Source organism: Magnolia sinica, chromosome 12 (assembly GCF_029962835.1).
Source record: "Magnolia sinica isolate HGM2019 chromosome 12, MsV1, whole genome shotgun sequence".
In the NCBI taxonomy this organism is placed as follows: Eukaryota; Viridiplantae; Streptophyta; class Magnoliopsida; order Magnoliales; family Magnoliaceae; genus Magnolia; species Magnolia sinica.
Window position 1 is genome coordinate 7,842,762 of NC_080584.1, and position 14,378 is coordinate 7,857,139.

The 14,378-nt window shown below is 40.6% G+C and overlaps 1 protein-coding gene across 2 annotated transcripts; it reads right to left on the reverse strand.

Annotated features, from left to right (window-relative positions):
• Positions 1 to 4,572: 4,572 nt before the first annotated feature.
• LOC131220873 (dihydroceramide fatty acyl 2-hydroxylase FAH1) lies at positions 4,573 to 12,553 on the reverse strand. 2 transcript variants are annotated; one of them, XR_009158873.1, is made up of 8 exons: positions 12,335 to 12,553; positions 10,180 to 10,250; positions 9,695 to 9,787; positions 9,407 to 9,603; positions 9,200 to 9,305; positions 6,316 to 6,462; positions 5,190 to 5,360; positions 4,573 to 4,889 (listed from the first exon to the last, which is right to left on the reverse strand). XR_009158873.1 is itself a non-coding variant. In XM_058215743.1 (7 exons), exons 2-7 carry the CDS (start codon positions 10,228 to 10,230, stop codon positions 5,253 to 5,255), a joined length of 702 nt encoding a protein of 233 aa, XP_058071726.1. In that variant the 5' UTR covers positions 10,231 to 10,250; positions 12,335 to 12,552; the 3' UTR covers positions 4,919 to 5,252. The 2 variants fall into 2 exon arrangements, 1 of the variants encoding a protein (XP_058071726.1); XM_058215743.1 differs by lacking the exon at positions 4,573 to 4,889 and having other exon boundaries at positions 4,919 to 5,360; positions 12,335 to 12,552.
• Positions 12,554 to 14,378: the final 1,825 nt, after the last annotated feature.

The window sequence follows — 14,378 nt, forward strand, 5'->3', positions numbered from 1 at the left end:
TTTTGGACATTTATTCAATAGATTAACGGTCCAGTTAGTGTCCTATAAAAACATTGGAGGGTGATAATAGTTCCATAAAACAGATAGCAAGCCTCTCCCCACATTGCATTTGAGGGTGCAATATGCATCAGACTGGCTTTCATGAGTTTTGGGTGTTCTCTGTGTAACAAGAGAGGATTGCTAGAGATGCAAATCCATGTGCTGACAGAGCAAATGTGTTTTAGATCCAAACGGTAGATATGATGGTCCACTCATCAAATAGGCTAGTACCCTAGAAACAAAAGTATGGCTTAGAAAAACTTGGCTAAGTTCTTTCAGCCGTTCATTTACTTCACAAACTGTAGTTCATCTGATGAAGTCCCATTTTTCGGTCAAGGGCATGTGCGCCGCGGGACCCAACTGAGGGATGCCTTCAAATCGGAGTGTGATGCATTGGCCGATATGGGAGTCGAAAGTTGTGGGCGATGGTACCAGGACAGACCGGTGATGCGCAATAAGAGTCGGCTGAGTCGATTTAAAAGTTGGTGACTTGGCTTAAAACTCAGCTGAGTCGACTCAACCAGATTACGAGTGAGTCGAGTCTCTTTGAAGCTGGCAGATTTATTCATTTGTTTTTATTTGTTTATTTTGGGTTGCAAAATGAAAATGGATGAGAGTGAGAGTAGACCTGGTGGCTTCCATTTCTTCCATATCAGTTATCACAATAAGTTTGAAGTGCTTGTAATTGCATTGAGACACATAGAGGGTCCAATTGATCAATCTAGACTGTTCATTAGGTCCAACATACATCTCATATAATACCATTCAAAATTCATACCGATTTGACATATATCAACAATTCGATTGATGACTTTAAAATAGATGGCCAAGATCGTTTACAGAAATCGGTTCAATTAACATTTCGTTCCCTCTATTTGTCGAGGACCATATGGATTGCTTATGATTCTAAAGAATCATTTTTATTAGCCAATCGGTGCCTTCCTACCCATGGCTTCGAAAAATGGATGGCCATAGAAAACAAGGCCAAATCAAAAGACGGTTTGGATCATCCGATCAGTGTTGTTTCTACATAATAGCCCATAGAATGTGTTCTGGACTCAATGGACGGTTCGGATCAATCGATCAGACCAATGCTACTTTAAATTTAATTATTGAATTATGGAGTAAGGCAAGTAAAGACTCTTGCTCGATTCTTCGAGTTGACCCAACTCAGTTCGCCATCGAGTCGAGTTTTCGAACTATGCTTGGCAGTAGACTTACAGCATAAAGTGGTTTTCTAGGAGGCTGTTTGGCTAGTGGTCGGAGCTGTGCCCCCACCATGATGTATGTGTTTTATCATGCCGTTCATCCATTTTTCTAGGTCATTTTAGGGGCTTGATCCAAAAAAACGAGGGGATCTAAATATCAGGTGGACCACATCACAGGAAAAATGTCATGAGTGAATGATTATTTGACATCTAACCTGTTGATTAGGTCACATGGACCTGGATGAAGGGAAGAACAAATATCAGCTTGATCCAAAACATTTGTGGCTCTCAAGAAGTTTTTAACGGTGGGCGTTCAATCAACACTGTTTCCTGCGACGTAGACCATTTGACATTTGGATCTACCTCGTTTTCTTAGATCATACCATAAAATGATCTGGAACAATGGATGGACGGTGTGGATGAAACACATACATCATGGTGGAGCCCACAGAGTACCGACCACTAACCATTGCCCATTGGGTAATGGCAGGGTCAGTAGCCAACTGCGTCCGGTTTTCTAAACCTAGCTTGCAGTGGGTGTGGAAGTAGACTTTCCTTGGCATCATTTAATCGAGTGATGCCTAGTGAGACACGTGTCATATAATCAGATGGTTATCCGTACCAGCAGCCAAACAAGAAAAGCCATTCTCTATCGTTGATTGGTTCTCTTCGTTTGGGTTGAGTCCAAATTCTACAAATGGCTCACTTACGAGAGAAATGGTCTTCTCTGAGCAGTGCCAATGTTGTCCTCTGGCTATTAGATGTGTCCCCCATTGTCCGGCCCAGGTCCCAAAAAATGGGAAGCGGATTAGGTGCAGCCCTGCCTCACTCAAGACAGTGCAGCCCTTACCGTGACGGCCCACCTTGATATATGTATTCTATATCCACGCCGTCCATCCAGTTTGCCGGATCATTTTAGTGAGCAAGCCCAAAAATGAAGCGGATCGCATTATCAGGTGGACCATACCATAGGAAACATTGGTGATTGACCATTAATGGGCCACAAGTTGTCCTTTCCTCCGGGTTTATGCGACCTTATCAGCATGTTGGGTGGCAAAAAAATAAAAATAAAAATTACAGAATTTTTTAAGAGCTAATGGTAGGGCTTTTAATCACCACTGTATCCTTATAGTATGGTCCACCTGAGATTTGGATCTTCTTCATTTTTCGTGCTAATGCCCTAAAATAATCTGAATAAACGGATGGTGTGGACATGCGAATAAATAACATCAAGGTGGACGCCACGGTTGGGGCCGCACCAAGAGAAACAGTTTGAGGATGGGCATATTGACCCATACAGTGTTTTCCAATAACGTTGGGCCCGCCTAATCACATATGGACCTAGACCCATTTATTTCCCACACATTCTTCATGACACATTCATGGGATGATCAGAGATCAACAATTACGCCAAAAGTCCTCCAATTGTTCCTTCCATCACCATCCAACAGAACACGTACCAGACCAAAATAATTATGGGTCCCACTTCAGGGTTTTAATGAACGTGCTTCGCATCAGTATCTCTCTCCCTTTTGGAATTGGTAAGCCTGCTATACACCTCACCTTTGGGGTAAGGTTATCAAGGGAGTTGAAAGAAATATATCCACGCCGCCACGTATCTTTGGGGGGAAGAAGACTGACACTTATTAAAGCGGCTCTCTCTAACCCCTTAAATCTACTTCCTATCTTTCTTTCTTTTCTTTTCTTTTAAATGACCGCAGGTAGTTTTGAAGAGAGATTGGATTTGCCTTATAAGGGATTTCTTACGGCAGGGTGCGCTGAGGAGAAGTATACATTTCAATTCACCTGATGAGATGAAAGGAGGTTCGTAAACCTTTCAGGAAAAGGAGAGAAGTCGTTAATAAGCTGGATGCCATGAACAACGCCTTACTAGGCAAAGTGGATTTGGAGGTTTGGAATAGATTGGAAGTCTTTGGAAGGAAGGTGTTATAAGGAAACATGGGGCGGATCAGGGGGGTTGGACAAAAGACAGTCTTTTATATAAAGCCATGGGAAATTTAAGGAGGCTTTTGGGTTTGCTCTAAAAAATGAGAGAAATATCACAATCTGGAATGACCTTTGGTGACGACTTCCACACCCAGCTGGTATCAAAACGTAAGGTGAAATCATGGTCGATCTTTGTAGCTCTCTTTCAGGTAGGGTGTAGACCCCTCCATGCTATAAGGCCCTGTTGGAGGAGGAAGATGAGCTCATATCTCTGCAAAAGCATCTTTCAGGGATTAGCCTTCCTCCCTTGGTGAAGGATTCGACGACTTAGCTCCCAGTCTTAGACTGGACTCTTTTCCATCCGTTCCTTTTATAAGTTTCTTGTGGGGGATAACTCCAAGAAAGATTTAGCGCATACCTCTTTTCTTTAGCATCGTGGAGTCCCCTTCCAAGCTTGCTCATTTGGAACAAGGTGCTCACCATCAACAGCTTCCGGAGAGTGGAATGCCTATTACAAACATATGTGAGGAGTCGATGGATCATCTATTCATTCATTTGCCCCTTTGTGAGGATGTTGTGGGAAAACTTCTTCAGATGCTTTGGGATGATGTGGGTGGAAAACGTCTTCAGATGCTTTGGGATGATGTGGGTGAAGGAATGGGTGTCTCAACCTCGAGCGGAGAAGTTGATAGGGATCTTTCTTTTTGTTAATTGCTTTTTGGCTGTAATTATTTGAGCCTTACCCCCCTTTCTCAATAAATTCTAACCATTCAAAAAAAAAAAAAAGAAAAAGGATGGGCCATATAACCCAAACATCATGCTAATCGGAAATCTAGAAATATCCAACCAACCGATTTCAGTCAGTTGAAATAAAAATCAATGATAGCATGGTCACAGACTGGCTGATTAGCTTGATATCGCAGATAGGCCCATCCCTGAGGCATGGGTGTCGACATGGGGCAAAGGTGTCGTTAGGGATCTTCCTTTCTGTTAAATGCTAATTGGCTGTAATTATTTGGGCTTTTTGCCCCTTTCTCAATAAATTTGAAACCGTTTTCAGAAAAAAATAAATAAATAAAAATGGATGGACCATATAACCCAAACATCATGCTAATCAGAAATCTAGAAATATACAACCAACCGATTTCAGTCTGCTGAAATAAAAATCAATGATGGTATGGTCTGAAACTGACTGATTAGCTTGATGAGGCTGGCATAGGTGTAGAATTGCATAATGTGTGCCGCCAAGAAGTTATAGGATATGTTATTGATTTGGGTTTCAAAGGAATTTGACGTTAACAAGAGAAACTTGGATACCCTGGCAGTGTGATGGATGATATGCAGGCACTAGGGAATTACTTAAATTGCATACTCAGCATACGAGTAATTTAAGTTAAACTGTCCAAATCATGGCTCCCAACTTAGATGCATTATGAACAAAAATTTACCCTTATTTAGTTATCCAACCATTGGATTGGTGGACATTTATCAGACGGGTTAAAACTGAAAAATATCCAATAAGTGTCCAGGAATCAGAGGTTACATACTCACAGTTGCTCAGCCAATCTGACTTTGGGGCTGTCAGTGGCAGTGGGCTCCACGATTTTGTCAGGTATAATTTGAGCTAACATATGCCACGTGTACAATTTCTGAGTGCCTGCTTATGATGCTCTGCCAGAGTATCAACTAACTCCCCTAACAGAAAAGGACCGGAGAATCAGTGATAGAACCAATAGAGTGGATTTCTTCTTTCTACAGAACTGAATTTTTCATGATAAAACAAGACCAAACTCCAGAAAACCATCCAACTCTAGGAAACAACTGCTAACAAATTGGAGAGAAGAAAGAAAGAATGGATGGATACAAATGAGAAGGATGACTCCACCTAAAACTCCACCAAGCTCACCAAGTAACAAATATCGATGATAGCGGGCCCCGTGAATATTTTATGTAAGCCAGGTGTGCTCCAGATCAACAAAATAAGAACCTACTGACCTCGATGACGACCCCACCCAAGAATCACCAATGGCAATCGGCAGATCTGGATCATTGGTTCTTTTAAGCAGTTTTTGTAGGGGGCAATGTCCCGAACACCTTGTCCCAGAGAGATGATGTGATACCGAACCCTTTGTTCTGAATTCTGAAGTGATGATTTAGATGATACCGCTGGCAAACACAAACATATTGACATCAACATACTTTATTAAGGGAAATTTCAAGACATGCTTTGTGTGTAGACACATGCAAAGTTTTGATGCTCATACTGCCCTGTTTGGAGGTACTCCAATGGATCAGGCTTATCGCTGGGGGGCCACCATGAACACGCACTGGCCCCAAAAATCTAATCGATTAATCAGGTCGGGAGTAGGTGCATGTTGAATATAGACATTTTTTAAAATAAACTGTCAAGCTTTCTCATGCACGTATGTGCATATGATGTTCGTAATAGCCTGATTTTTGGGCAGCACATGTTCTTGGTGGTCACAACTTGATGAATGGCACAGAGCTTGCAAGTGGGTACTGGGTTGGGATGCATGCCATGAATCGCCTCGTCAGCATACTAATGAGAGTCAATAAAAGCACCTCTCACAACTGGAATGCGAATGCAGGAGAATGAAGCCTGTCCATGCTGTATTTTGAGGAGTGCTATGTTTGGGCGTCCCACAACAGGACAAACCACATTCCAAGAGTACTCAAAACAGGCACCGTCCTGAAAAGCACATGATGGATGCATGGTGGATTGACAGGTTTTTTATGGTGCATTTGGATGTGCAACTGATTTGCATGCAATAAATAGTCTAATTACTTGGAAATAACCAAATTATGTTCCTTTTTAATGGAGGGTTAAGTTGAGGGTTTGGGCTCCAAATTTCAGTGGGACTAGTTTCAGGTTGGACACGAAATGGAAAGTAACTGCATATGATGTCTACTTTCGTTCTTTCTTCCTTTCTATTTTGGAATGTCAACGACTGCTACTTCCTCATTTTGAATATGACCATATGAGAAACATCATTGACGTTTGTCATTTCCCTTCTGAGCATACTGAATTTTCCTAATTCAGTTAGGATATGCATCCAAATATAGCCTTATATAAAGAGTTTTTTTTTTTTTACTTGCTCACCTTTAAATCTCGAGGAACTTTGCTAGATGGCTGACCATGGTGCAAATAATAGTGAGTAACATCATACATCACATAACCCAACAAGCCACCTCCAAACACAGCAGGAGCAGTTGAAGGAGTTGAAATCAGTTTAACCAGAAACCAGACCTGCCAGCCAAACAACCATGAGGAATCAGGCAGTGCAAAATAAAAGCAATTATTACAGAAGAAAAAGACTGAAACTTTTGTATTCTTTCCCAATGTAGTACACATCCATTCCTCATGTTAAGATTACTATCAGCAACACATATGAAGCTTTGCTAGGACCATACGCATGTACAGATCAGCTAATGCACACACTACCACATATGCCAAAGCAGTGGATATACACTGTCCAAGCCATCAATCAGAAAGGTACCAGCATGTAGATTTCCTATCCCAAGAATCAGGTTGGCCCACTAGCCAGGTGGGCTCCAATTAACCAAACAAATGTGCATTGGTCCAATTATTTCTAATATTGTGGCAGAACTACTGAGTAGCGCACGTCTTTTGGCAGTAGCATCCACGCAATGAGATCCACATGATGGATGGCTTGGATATTTTACCAGTGTGTCACTCTAGCACATGTGGTGGCACATGTATTAGCTGACTTGCACATATGTGTAGGGTTAGCAAACCTCACATACATGAGTCACTCGTAAGGGTACATATTTGGTATCGCAACAAAATGTCACTAAATTGGAACCCCCAAAAGTGTGGGAAAACGTTGTGACATGCAGTATGGTTCTAAATACTCTTGACTTGGTGGGCAATGGAAAGAGTTAACAGATCGAAACGGAATAAGTCGGACCAATCAAGCAGATTTCACTCTCCACGTGAGTCAACACTCTGAAACGGCCACTCAAAACCATGACACAAGCTTTGATTGGTCATATAAGTGGCCAAACCCAAGTAGGAAAAGGGTGTCATCCTCCTACCTTCTGAACCAATAGAAGTGTGCAGGCACCTTATTTTAATACGTGAGCAAGATTAGAAATTTCCAGGAACCATGCCAGAACAAAATCAATACAACTTATCTAGAACAGAAATTCCTAAATGTCAATTGACAAAGCAATATTGGAGAAGAAACTGAATTTGTAAGGATTAATACATAGCAATTTTGAAACTCAAAGCCTTCGCCAATGGTCCCACAATGTTATCTCTAATCGCTTCACAAATCACGAATGAGGATAAAACAGCAAAGGAGAATTATGAAGAAACACTCCACACAAACCAATGGCATCTCACCAAATGGACTATAAAAGCACCACACCGGTAGAGTGTTGAATCCCACCAAAGAACTAAAAAAACAGAAAAAGAAAAAGAAAAAGAAACCCACCTCAAGAATCTAACAAAACAATATTCTTCCATTCAAAATAATCATCATCTACAATTAGACCATTGGTAGTAATAAAAGGCATTTTTCTTTTGGTTTCGGATGATGGTATAAAATTCTCACCACAGTTACTAGCATTTTCGAAAGCTGCTTTCTCATTTATATGGTTGGAATGTATCCTCTTAAACTCTTATTGGGAGTTATTGTTTTCATCACATTATTTGAAGCTTTTCCTGAAGGAGATGCATGAACGACTTAATTATAATTCAACATTTTCCCGTCAAATTTCATATCAGACGAAAACTAGGTATCTAAACTTCCCCTCAATAATAGTCTCCATGTTGTCTATTGCCTGTTTTACCTAATTCTATCTTCCCACTCTCCCTAGTAATGGAAGGGAAACAACTGCTTCAAAGAGTTTAAAGAGAGCGCATTACAGCTAGAGAAGGGTGCAGCTTCCAAAAATGCTACCAGCTCTAGGGAGGATTTTATTATTTTATATAAGCTTTTACCGCTAAAAGAAAACGACCCTCAAAAGCAGTAACTAGTGACAGCGAGGATGAAGATGATGAAATATTTTGCAGGCTGTTTTCATGGATTCCTGGGATTGGTTTCTAATTTTTTATTGTTTCATGAGATGGGATTCAATACTCTATTGGTAAGATGCCTTTAGAGCCCCTTTAAGGCAATGCCATTGGGTCTGGATAAAGTGATTGTGTTATAATTTATTTGTGCTGTCTTTTCATTTCATTATTGGTGATTTGTGAAGTGATTAGAAATCAATTTGTGGCAGACTGATGAAGGATTAAAGTTTCAAAACTAGCATGTATTCATCCCTATTTAAAAATCAAGATACTTCTCCAAGTTTGATGCATCATTAACACTTGTCACAATTATCACCACCACCACCATACCATGTCCAAGCTATTTGGTGTCAATTTAATGTTAACACTAAGGGGTCATTTGGCAGCCTGGATTCTGGGCAGCCAGCAACTGGAATACGGGACTTTAATCCAAATCCTGCTTAGCACCCCCGCAGTCTTGGATTGAAAATTCTCAAGAGGGACCCTTTTAAAATCCAAGAGAAAAGGTGGGGTACAAATCCTAGATTTTCAATCCTCTCCAACTGGAATACAGGACTTTAATCCAAATCCTGTTTAGCAACCCCACAGTCTTGGATTTAAAATCTAACTTGGATTGAAAATTCTCTAAAGGGCCAATTTTAAAAGCCAAGAGAAAAAGATGGGGTACAAATCCTAGATTTTCAATCATCTCCAACTGTCATAAATGCTCACATCCGCTCTTTTAAGGCCCCCTTAAATCAAAATCCAGGCTGCCAAACATAATTTCTGGATCCCGCAGGATTGAAAATCCATGCTGCCAAATGCAACTAAGAATGCAAGATCCAGCATTTGGATGCTTAAGTCAGAATCCAAATCAATAATACCGAATGACCCCTAATTATATTTGGGGTCAGCTTGATATGTGTGCCAGACGCAGTTAAAGAGAACATAAAGGGAAGAAACATACAGGCACCAATAGAATGGCTGTAGCAGCAGGAGGAAAAACAAGGCGCAATCCATCCATAGGGTGCTTGTGATGGCAGCCATGAAGAAGATAATGAGCAGTATTTCCCCTGGAGCAAGCAGCAACAAACATTAGCATCTAATTCATATTCCATTTGACTGCCCAGAAAGCGAGTAGACTAAGCAAATGGTGGCAAGAAAACAAGCTTACCAATAACTTTTTGTTTTGATGTGAAAAAGGAAGCGATGCAAAGTGTACTCCATTAATGTCCACACAAGTATCCCAATAAACACCAATGGGACTACCTCAGGAAATGTGCAGCCCATTCGGATAGATGCAGACACGAACCAACATACAACCGGCAACCAGATAAGTGGGATCACCCACCATACAGTACGCGTCAAGAACTGTGAAAAGTTGCAAATGGGTCAGTAATGGAAGATGGAAATATATCCATTCACAACAGTTAAGGTCAAGGCAAAGGGGTCATAGTCATACCTCCCAGAAGTTGCTTGCAAAAAAGCGTGGGCCTTCCTTGCTGACAATAGGCTGGTGAACCCATTCCTGGTATGCTTCTCCAAGATGGCCAACCTATGAGAAGGTTTTTTGCAAGGTCAAAACATAGTATGAAATAGAACTTATTACTACATTAGTGCGCTATGAGGATTTGAACAGATAAAAAAACTGAATACGCTAGAAAAACAGAGAAAAAAGGGAACATGAGCATGAGGCTCACTATTTAGATGCCCAATAAGCAACCTGAATGGTATCAGCCAACCATTTAGTTCTAGACAGGATCAGGTACATGAAAATAGAAAACTGTCAGGCATTGCATGGCTCTCATGTCATCAAGATACCAATCAACTACGTGACCAGAATATTTTGCAAATAGCGCTTTGGTGGTCCTTTGATGGAGTTGTTAGAATAACCTCAACAGCAATATCATTGGAAAAAAGAATAAAGCAAATGCCATTAGATCTGACCTGGAACACAAGAGGCTTATTCAAGTCCACTGTAAATGTCTGTGCAACCATCTTGGTGCCTTCTTATGTCACTAAAGCATGTTTAAACCAAAAATGAGTATACATGAAAAGTAATTGCTCAGTCAACCCTATAACACCAGGACAAACCAAAAAAGAAGGGGAGGGTTGCAAAACAGGCATAAAACCACAAAACAAAACTTGTTTACACTGAAAATAATGTTTTCTTTTGGGTTTATATGCAATGCTCACAAACCATCTACATTTTGTGTTAAGGACAGTATTCCCAGAGAGCCTAACTCAGTATCCACCACAATGACAATCTGGTGGAACACCTGGAGGTGTTATGGGCTTAAAACCTCATCCAATCAAATAGCTGCATCCATCCTATGTCTGGGGTGGGGTCTTTCCAGTTCATAGGATGGTTATTCAGTTATTAACCATCCATTTATTAGCTAAAGATTGGATAGCTAGGACTGTCAGTAGGGAAGTTCTTTGCTACATCAACCATCCATGGCAAGGCCCACCAAACAAATACTATGAACCTCAATTCTTTCCAGAAAAAGAAGAAGAAGAAGAAGACAAAACTAATGTTCCTCAAAATAATTACAATGGAATAGGTGTGAAAGCAAAAGAGCGTTTCAAAAAATAACTATAAATAAACAAGCAATTTCTATTTAAAATCATGTCCTCAACCCAAAACAGTACATGTTGCACATGTGATCAAGTTCTAATTCATTTCATATCCAGACCCTATGGTGGATGGCGTACAGCCCCAAATCCATTGATTAGATGATAATATTAATTTACTCAGTGGCATGTAAACAGATAGTATATGATGATTACGACCATCTAACCAGTGCAATCTTCAAACTGTAGAACATCGCAGTAGGGCCACTTTAAAATTAATCCAACACAAATACTAGTATACTACAGCTATATGCTGTCAGTTATAGACGACACAACGATAAATAGAAATTGTTCCATTACTCTCAATAATCCTGAAAAAAGAGTTCCCCTCACAAGAGGATACGGCATACACAGGTTTCCAATTCTGACAAGTGGAGCCCATAATTCAATATTCCAGTTGGATGGACCTTGCCCAAAAAATCACCCAGACAATTTACTCTTGCTTTGCCCCCTTCTGCTTGACATCTGGTGGAAATTTCTCCAGATGTTGGGTGTTGATTAGGGATCCCTTCCATGCTCGGCATGATATGGTTGGAAGAAGGGCAAAAAGAGGAATTCTTTATGGCAGCTTATCTCGTTGGCAACGATAGGGGCAGTTTGGATTGAGCTCAATTGTAGGAATTTTCAGGATAAGGCCTGCTGGTTGGATGTAGCCTTCTATGAAGGTAAACTGACGGTCATTAATTGGGCAAGCATGCTCAAGGATTTTGGCAGTTCTCTTTTTCAACGGGACTTGCTACTGAAGAGAGAGAGAGAGAGAGAGAGAGAGAGAGAGAGAGAGAGATCCAAAACCAATCTTTAGAAAAAATAACCAAAATAGATAGAGAGAGAGAGAGATCCAAAACCAATCTTTAGAAAAAATAGCCAAAATAGATCCCAAGCCAATCTTTGGACATTTTTCAATTGAATGAGGACTGACATTGTATCTCTCTTATTAACTGTCTATTTGTGGGTCAAAATTCGAAAGGCTACAATTGCCACATTGATGAGATTTTTCTGGGCATGATCCATGGTCAGTGAAAAGCAACTAACCAGTGGTCTAGAATACTAGATCAAGGTAGGCACATTTCAAAACTCGAAACTCACGAATATCATGCAAATCCTCAGATCATGCACTATAATTCCTCTTTTTTTTGAAAAAAAAAGCTATCCCCCCAAGAAAGAAAAAAAAAAAAAAAACAGTATTTCAAAAACAGTTTCACAGAAATCAACCCTCCAAACCGAAAATTTCGTCGAAAACCCCATCGAATCCACAGAAACAGCTCCAATCAACAAAACCACAAGCCACAGAGCTCAAATCCAAACATCACACCAAAACCCACAATGCAAACCCTAAAACACCCATCAAAAGCAAAATCCTCACCAAAAACCACCGAAAAACCTCAGATCTGAAAATCCAGACCCCAAAATCCATCAAAAAAGCTACAAAAGCAACAAAATCATCGACGAGGATCTGAAAGTCACCGACCTGGGAGAATGCAGGTCGATTGGAGGCCCAGATCTGGAATCCCTCTGCGAGATTTCAAAACCCTAGAAATGGCTCCAACGACTCTGCTACTGCTTGTATCTGACGCAGCGGAGAATAAAGAGAGGAGATTGCCGAAAACAAATGAGGGGAGGAGATTTGATTCCGGAAGGTTGGATTTTATAGGATAGAGAGGCATGGAGTGATCTTCGCCGTTGATTTAAACGGAATCTTCGATATGCCAGCGAGGACTCACGTTGGGTTTATTAACGGCTGCCAGGTAGGATGGTATTGTAACGGGGATTTCCTCCTCTGTCCGTCGAATATGGACGGAAAGCCATATATGCTCCCGGAATCCTGGACGCTGATAGCATGGTTACCCAAACAACACATAGCTACGTAGTGTCAGGACTCTGTAAGACTCACCTTGATGTACTTATGTTTCATCCACGCCGTCCAAACGTTTTTTCAGATCATTTTAGAACATGATCCCAAAATTGAAGCATATCCAAACCTCAATGGACCACACCACAGGAAAGAGTAAAGATAATGACATCCACCGTTGAAACAATCCTAGGGCCCACATTGACGTTTATTTGTCATCCAACCTGTTCTTAAGGTCACACAGAACTGGATGATGGGAAAACACAAATATAAACTTGATCCATAACTTCTTTAGGAAGTATTCAATGGTAAGCATTAAATCCATACTATTTCCTTTGGTGTGGTCAATTTGAACTTTGGAAATGCTTAAGTTTTGAAATCATTAGATTAAATTAGCTTTAAAAACGGATGGACGGTGTTGATAAAGCAAATACATTACGGTGGGCACCACAGTGTCCTGACAGCATTTAGCTACTCTGGTGTCGGGGTCAGGACGCAACCCGCGTCCGTCTTACGCAGCCCGGAGAGCACCCAAGCTCAGTGGGGCCCACCGTATTTTACATGTGATTTCAAATCCGTTAATCCAGGTTTGTGTGTGAAGCTACCGATGGTGTTTATCTTTTATCAGAGATCAGAACCGTTAATCAGCTGTAACCGACCAGGATGAAATGAAGATTCAAGAATCAAACTGATCCAAAATTCAGAAGGGCCACAACAAGGAGTGGCCCATCGGATTTTTTTTATCGTGCTGATTTCTGTATGTACGGTTCAAATAATAGTTCTCGCCTTATGGACAGAATGGATTTATATATATATATCATGGTCGGGCCCACAGAACTAGCTGTTGTAGAAGATTCCGGTCCGGATGTCAAGGGCCGGGCGTGGACCGGATCAGTGACAGCCAGCTCGCCCGACTGGTATACGAGAAAAACTTTGATACTCCAACAGAGTATGGTAGCTGATACTCAAGTGCTCATAAATCACGGATTTAAATATGATTAATTCAAATTAAACCTATCCTATTTTAGATGTATCATTAAAAAATAATAATTATAATAAGATTAACGTGATGAAGTCAATCACCCTCTTCCTCAATGATAAATACTCTCCTAATTATTCTAAGCTTCCACCCTGTTACTAAAACTCCATGGATGAAGAGTTAGAATCAAATTAGAACTTATTAAAAATAATAATTTTACCGTCAATCTTATTATATCTTACAAACTAGGTGTTAGGTGGATACATTATCTCATCCTACGAAATCGTATATGGTACGTCCGGTAACTTATTTGGATTTATGAGATATGCTTATTTTAAGGTTTTGACGGTGTAAATCACTTCCGTCTCTGATCTGGCTGTGAAATTGTCCGGACTGCTCTATGTCAGATTACCTAATTATAGGATAGGTGGACAGTTACCGGAAGGTTATGAAAAATATCCAATGGTCCTTCTTCGTCAAGCAATCAGGGGTTAGGATTTTCTAACAAATACGATTTTTAAGCGATGACTTGGCGACAGTGGGTTCCACTATTTAGTTGATTTTATTTGATTCATTGTATTCCACGTGTGCAAGTGTTGAGTGCCTGCGTATCAAGCGCGTGTGATGCGGGAGTATGAAATCACTAACGTGTGCAAAGCTGCCTACCTACAGGCTACCAAGTGT

Bases quoted from the DNA above. Each gene is read 5' to 3' on its own strand.
- LOC131220873 (XM_058215743.1), bottom strand. From the start codon at position 10,230: ATGGTTGCACAGACATTTACAGTGGACTTGAATAAGCCTCTTGTGTTC. The intron at 9,604-9,694 runs GTATGACTATGA...AACTTTTCACAG, and splicing joins TTGCAAGCAACTTCTGGGAG to TTCTTGACGCGTACTGTATG. The intron at 5,361-6,315 runs GTGAGCAAGTAA...TGTGTTTGCCAG, and splicing joins AAGTTCCTCGAGATTTAAAG to CGGTATCATCTAAATCATCA.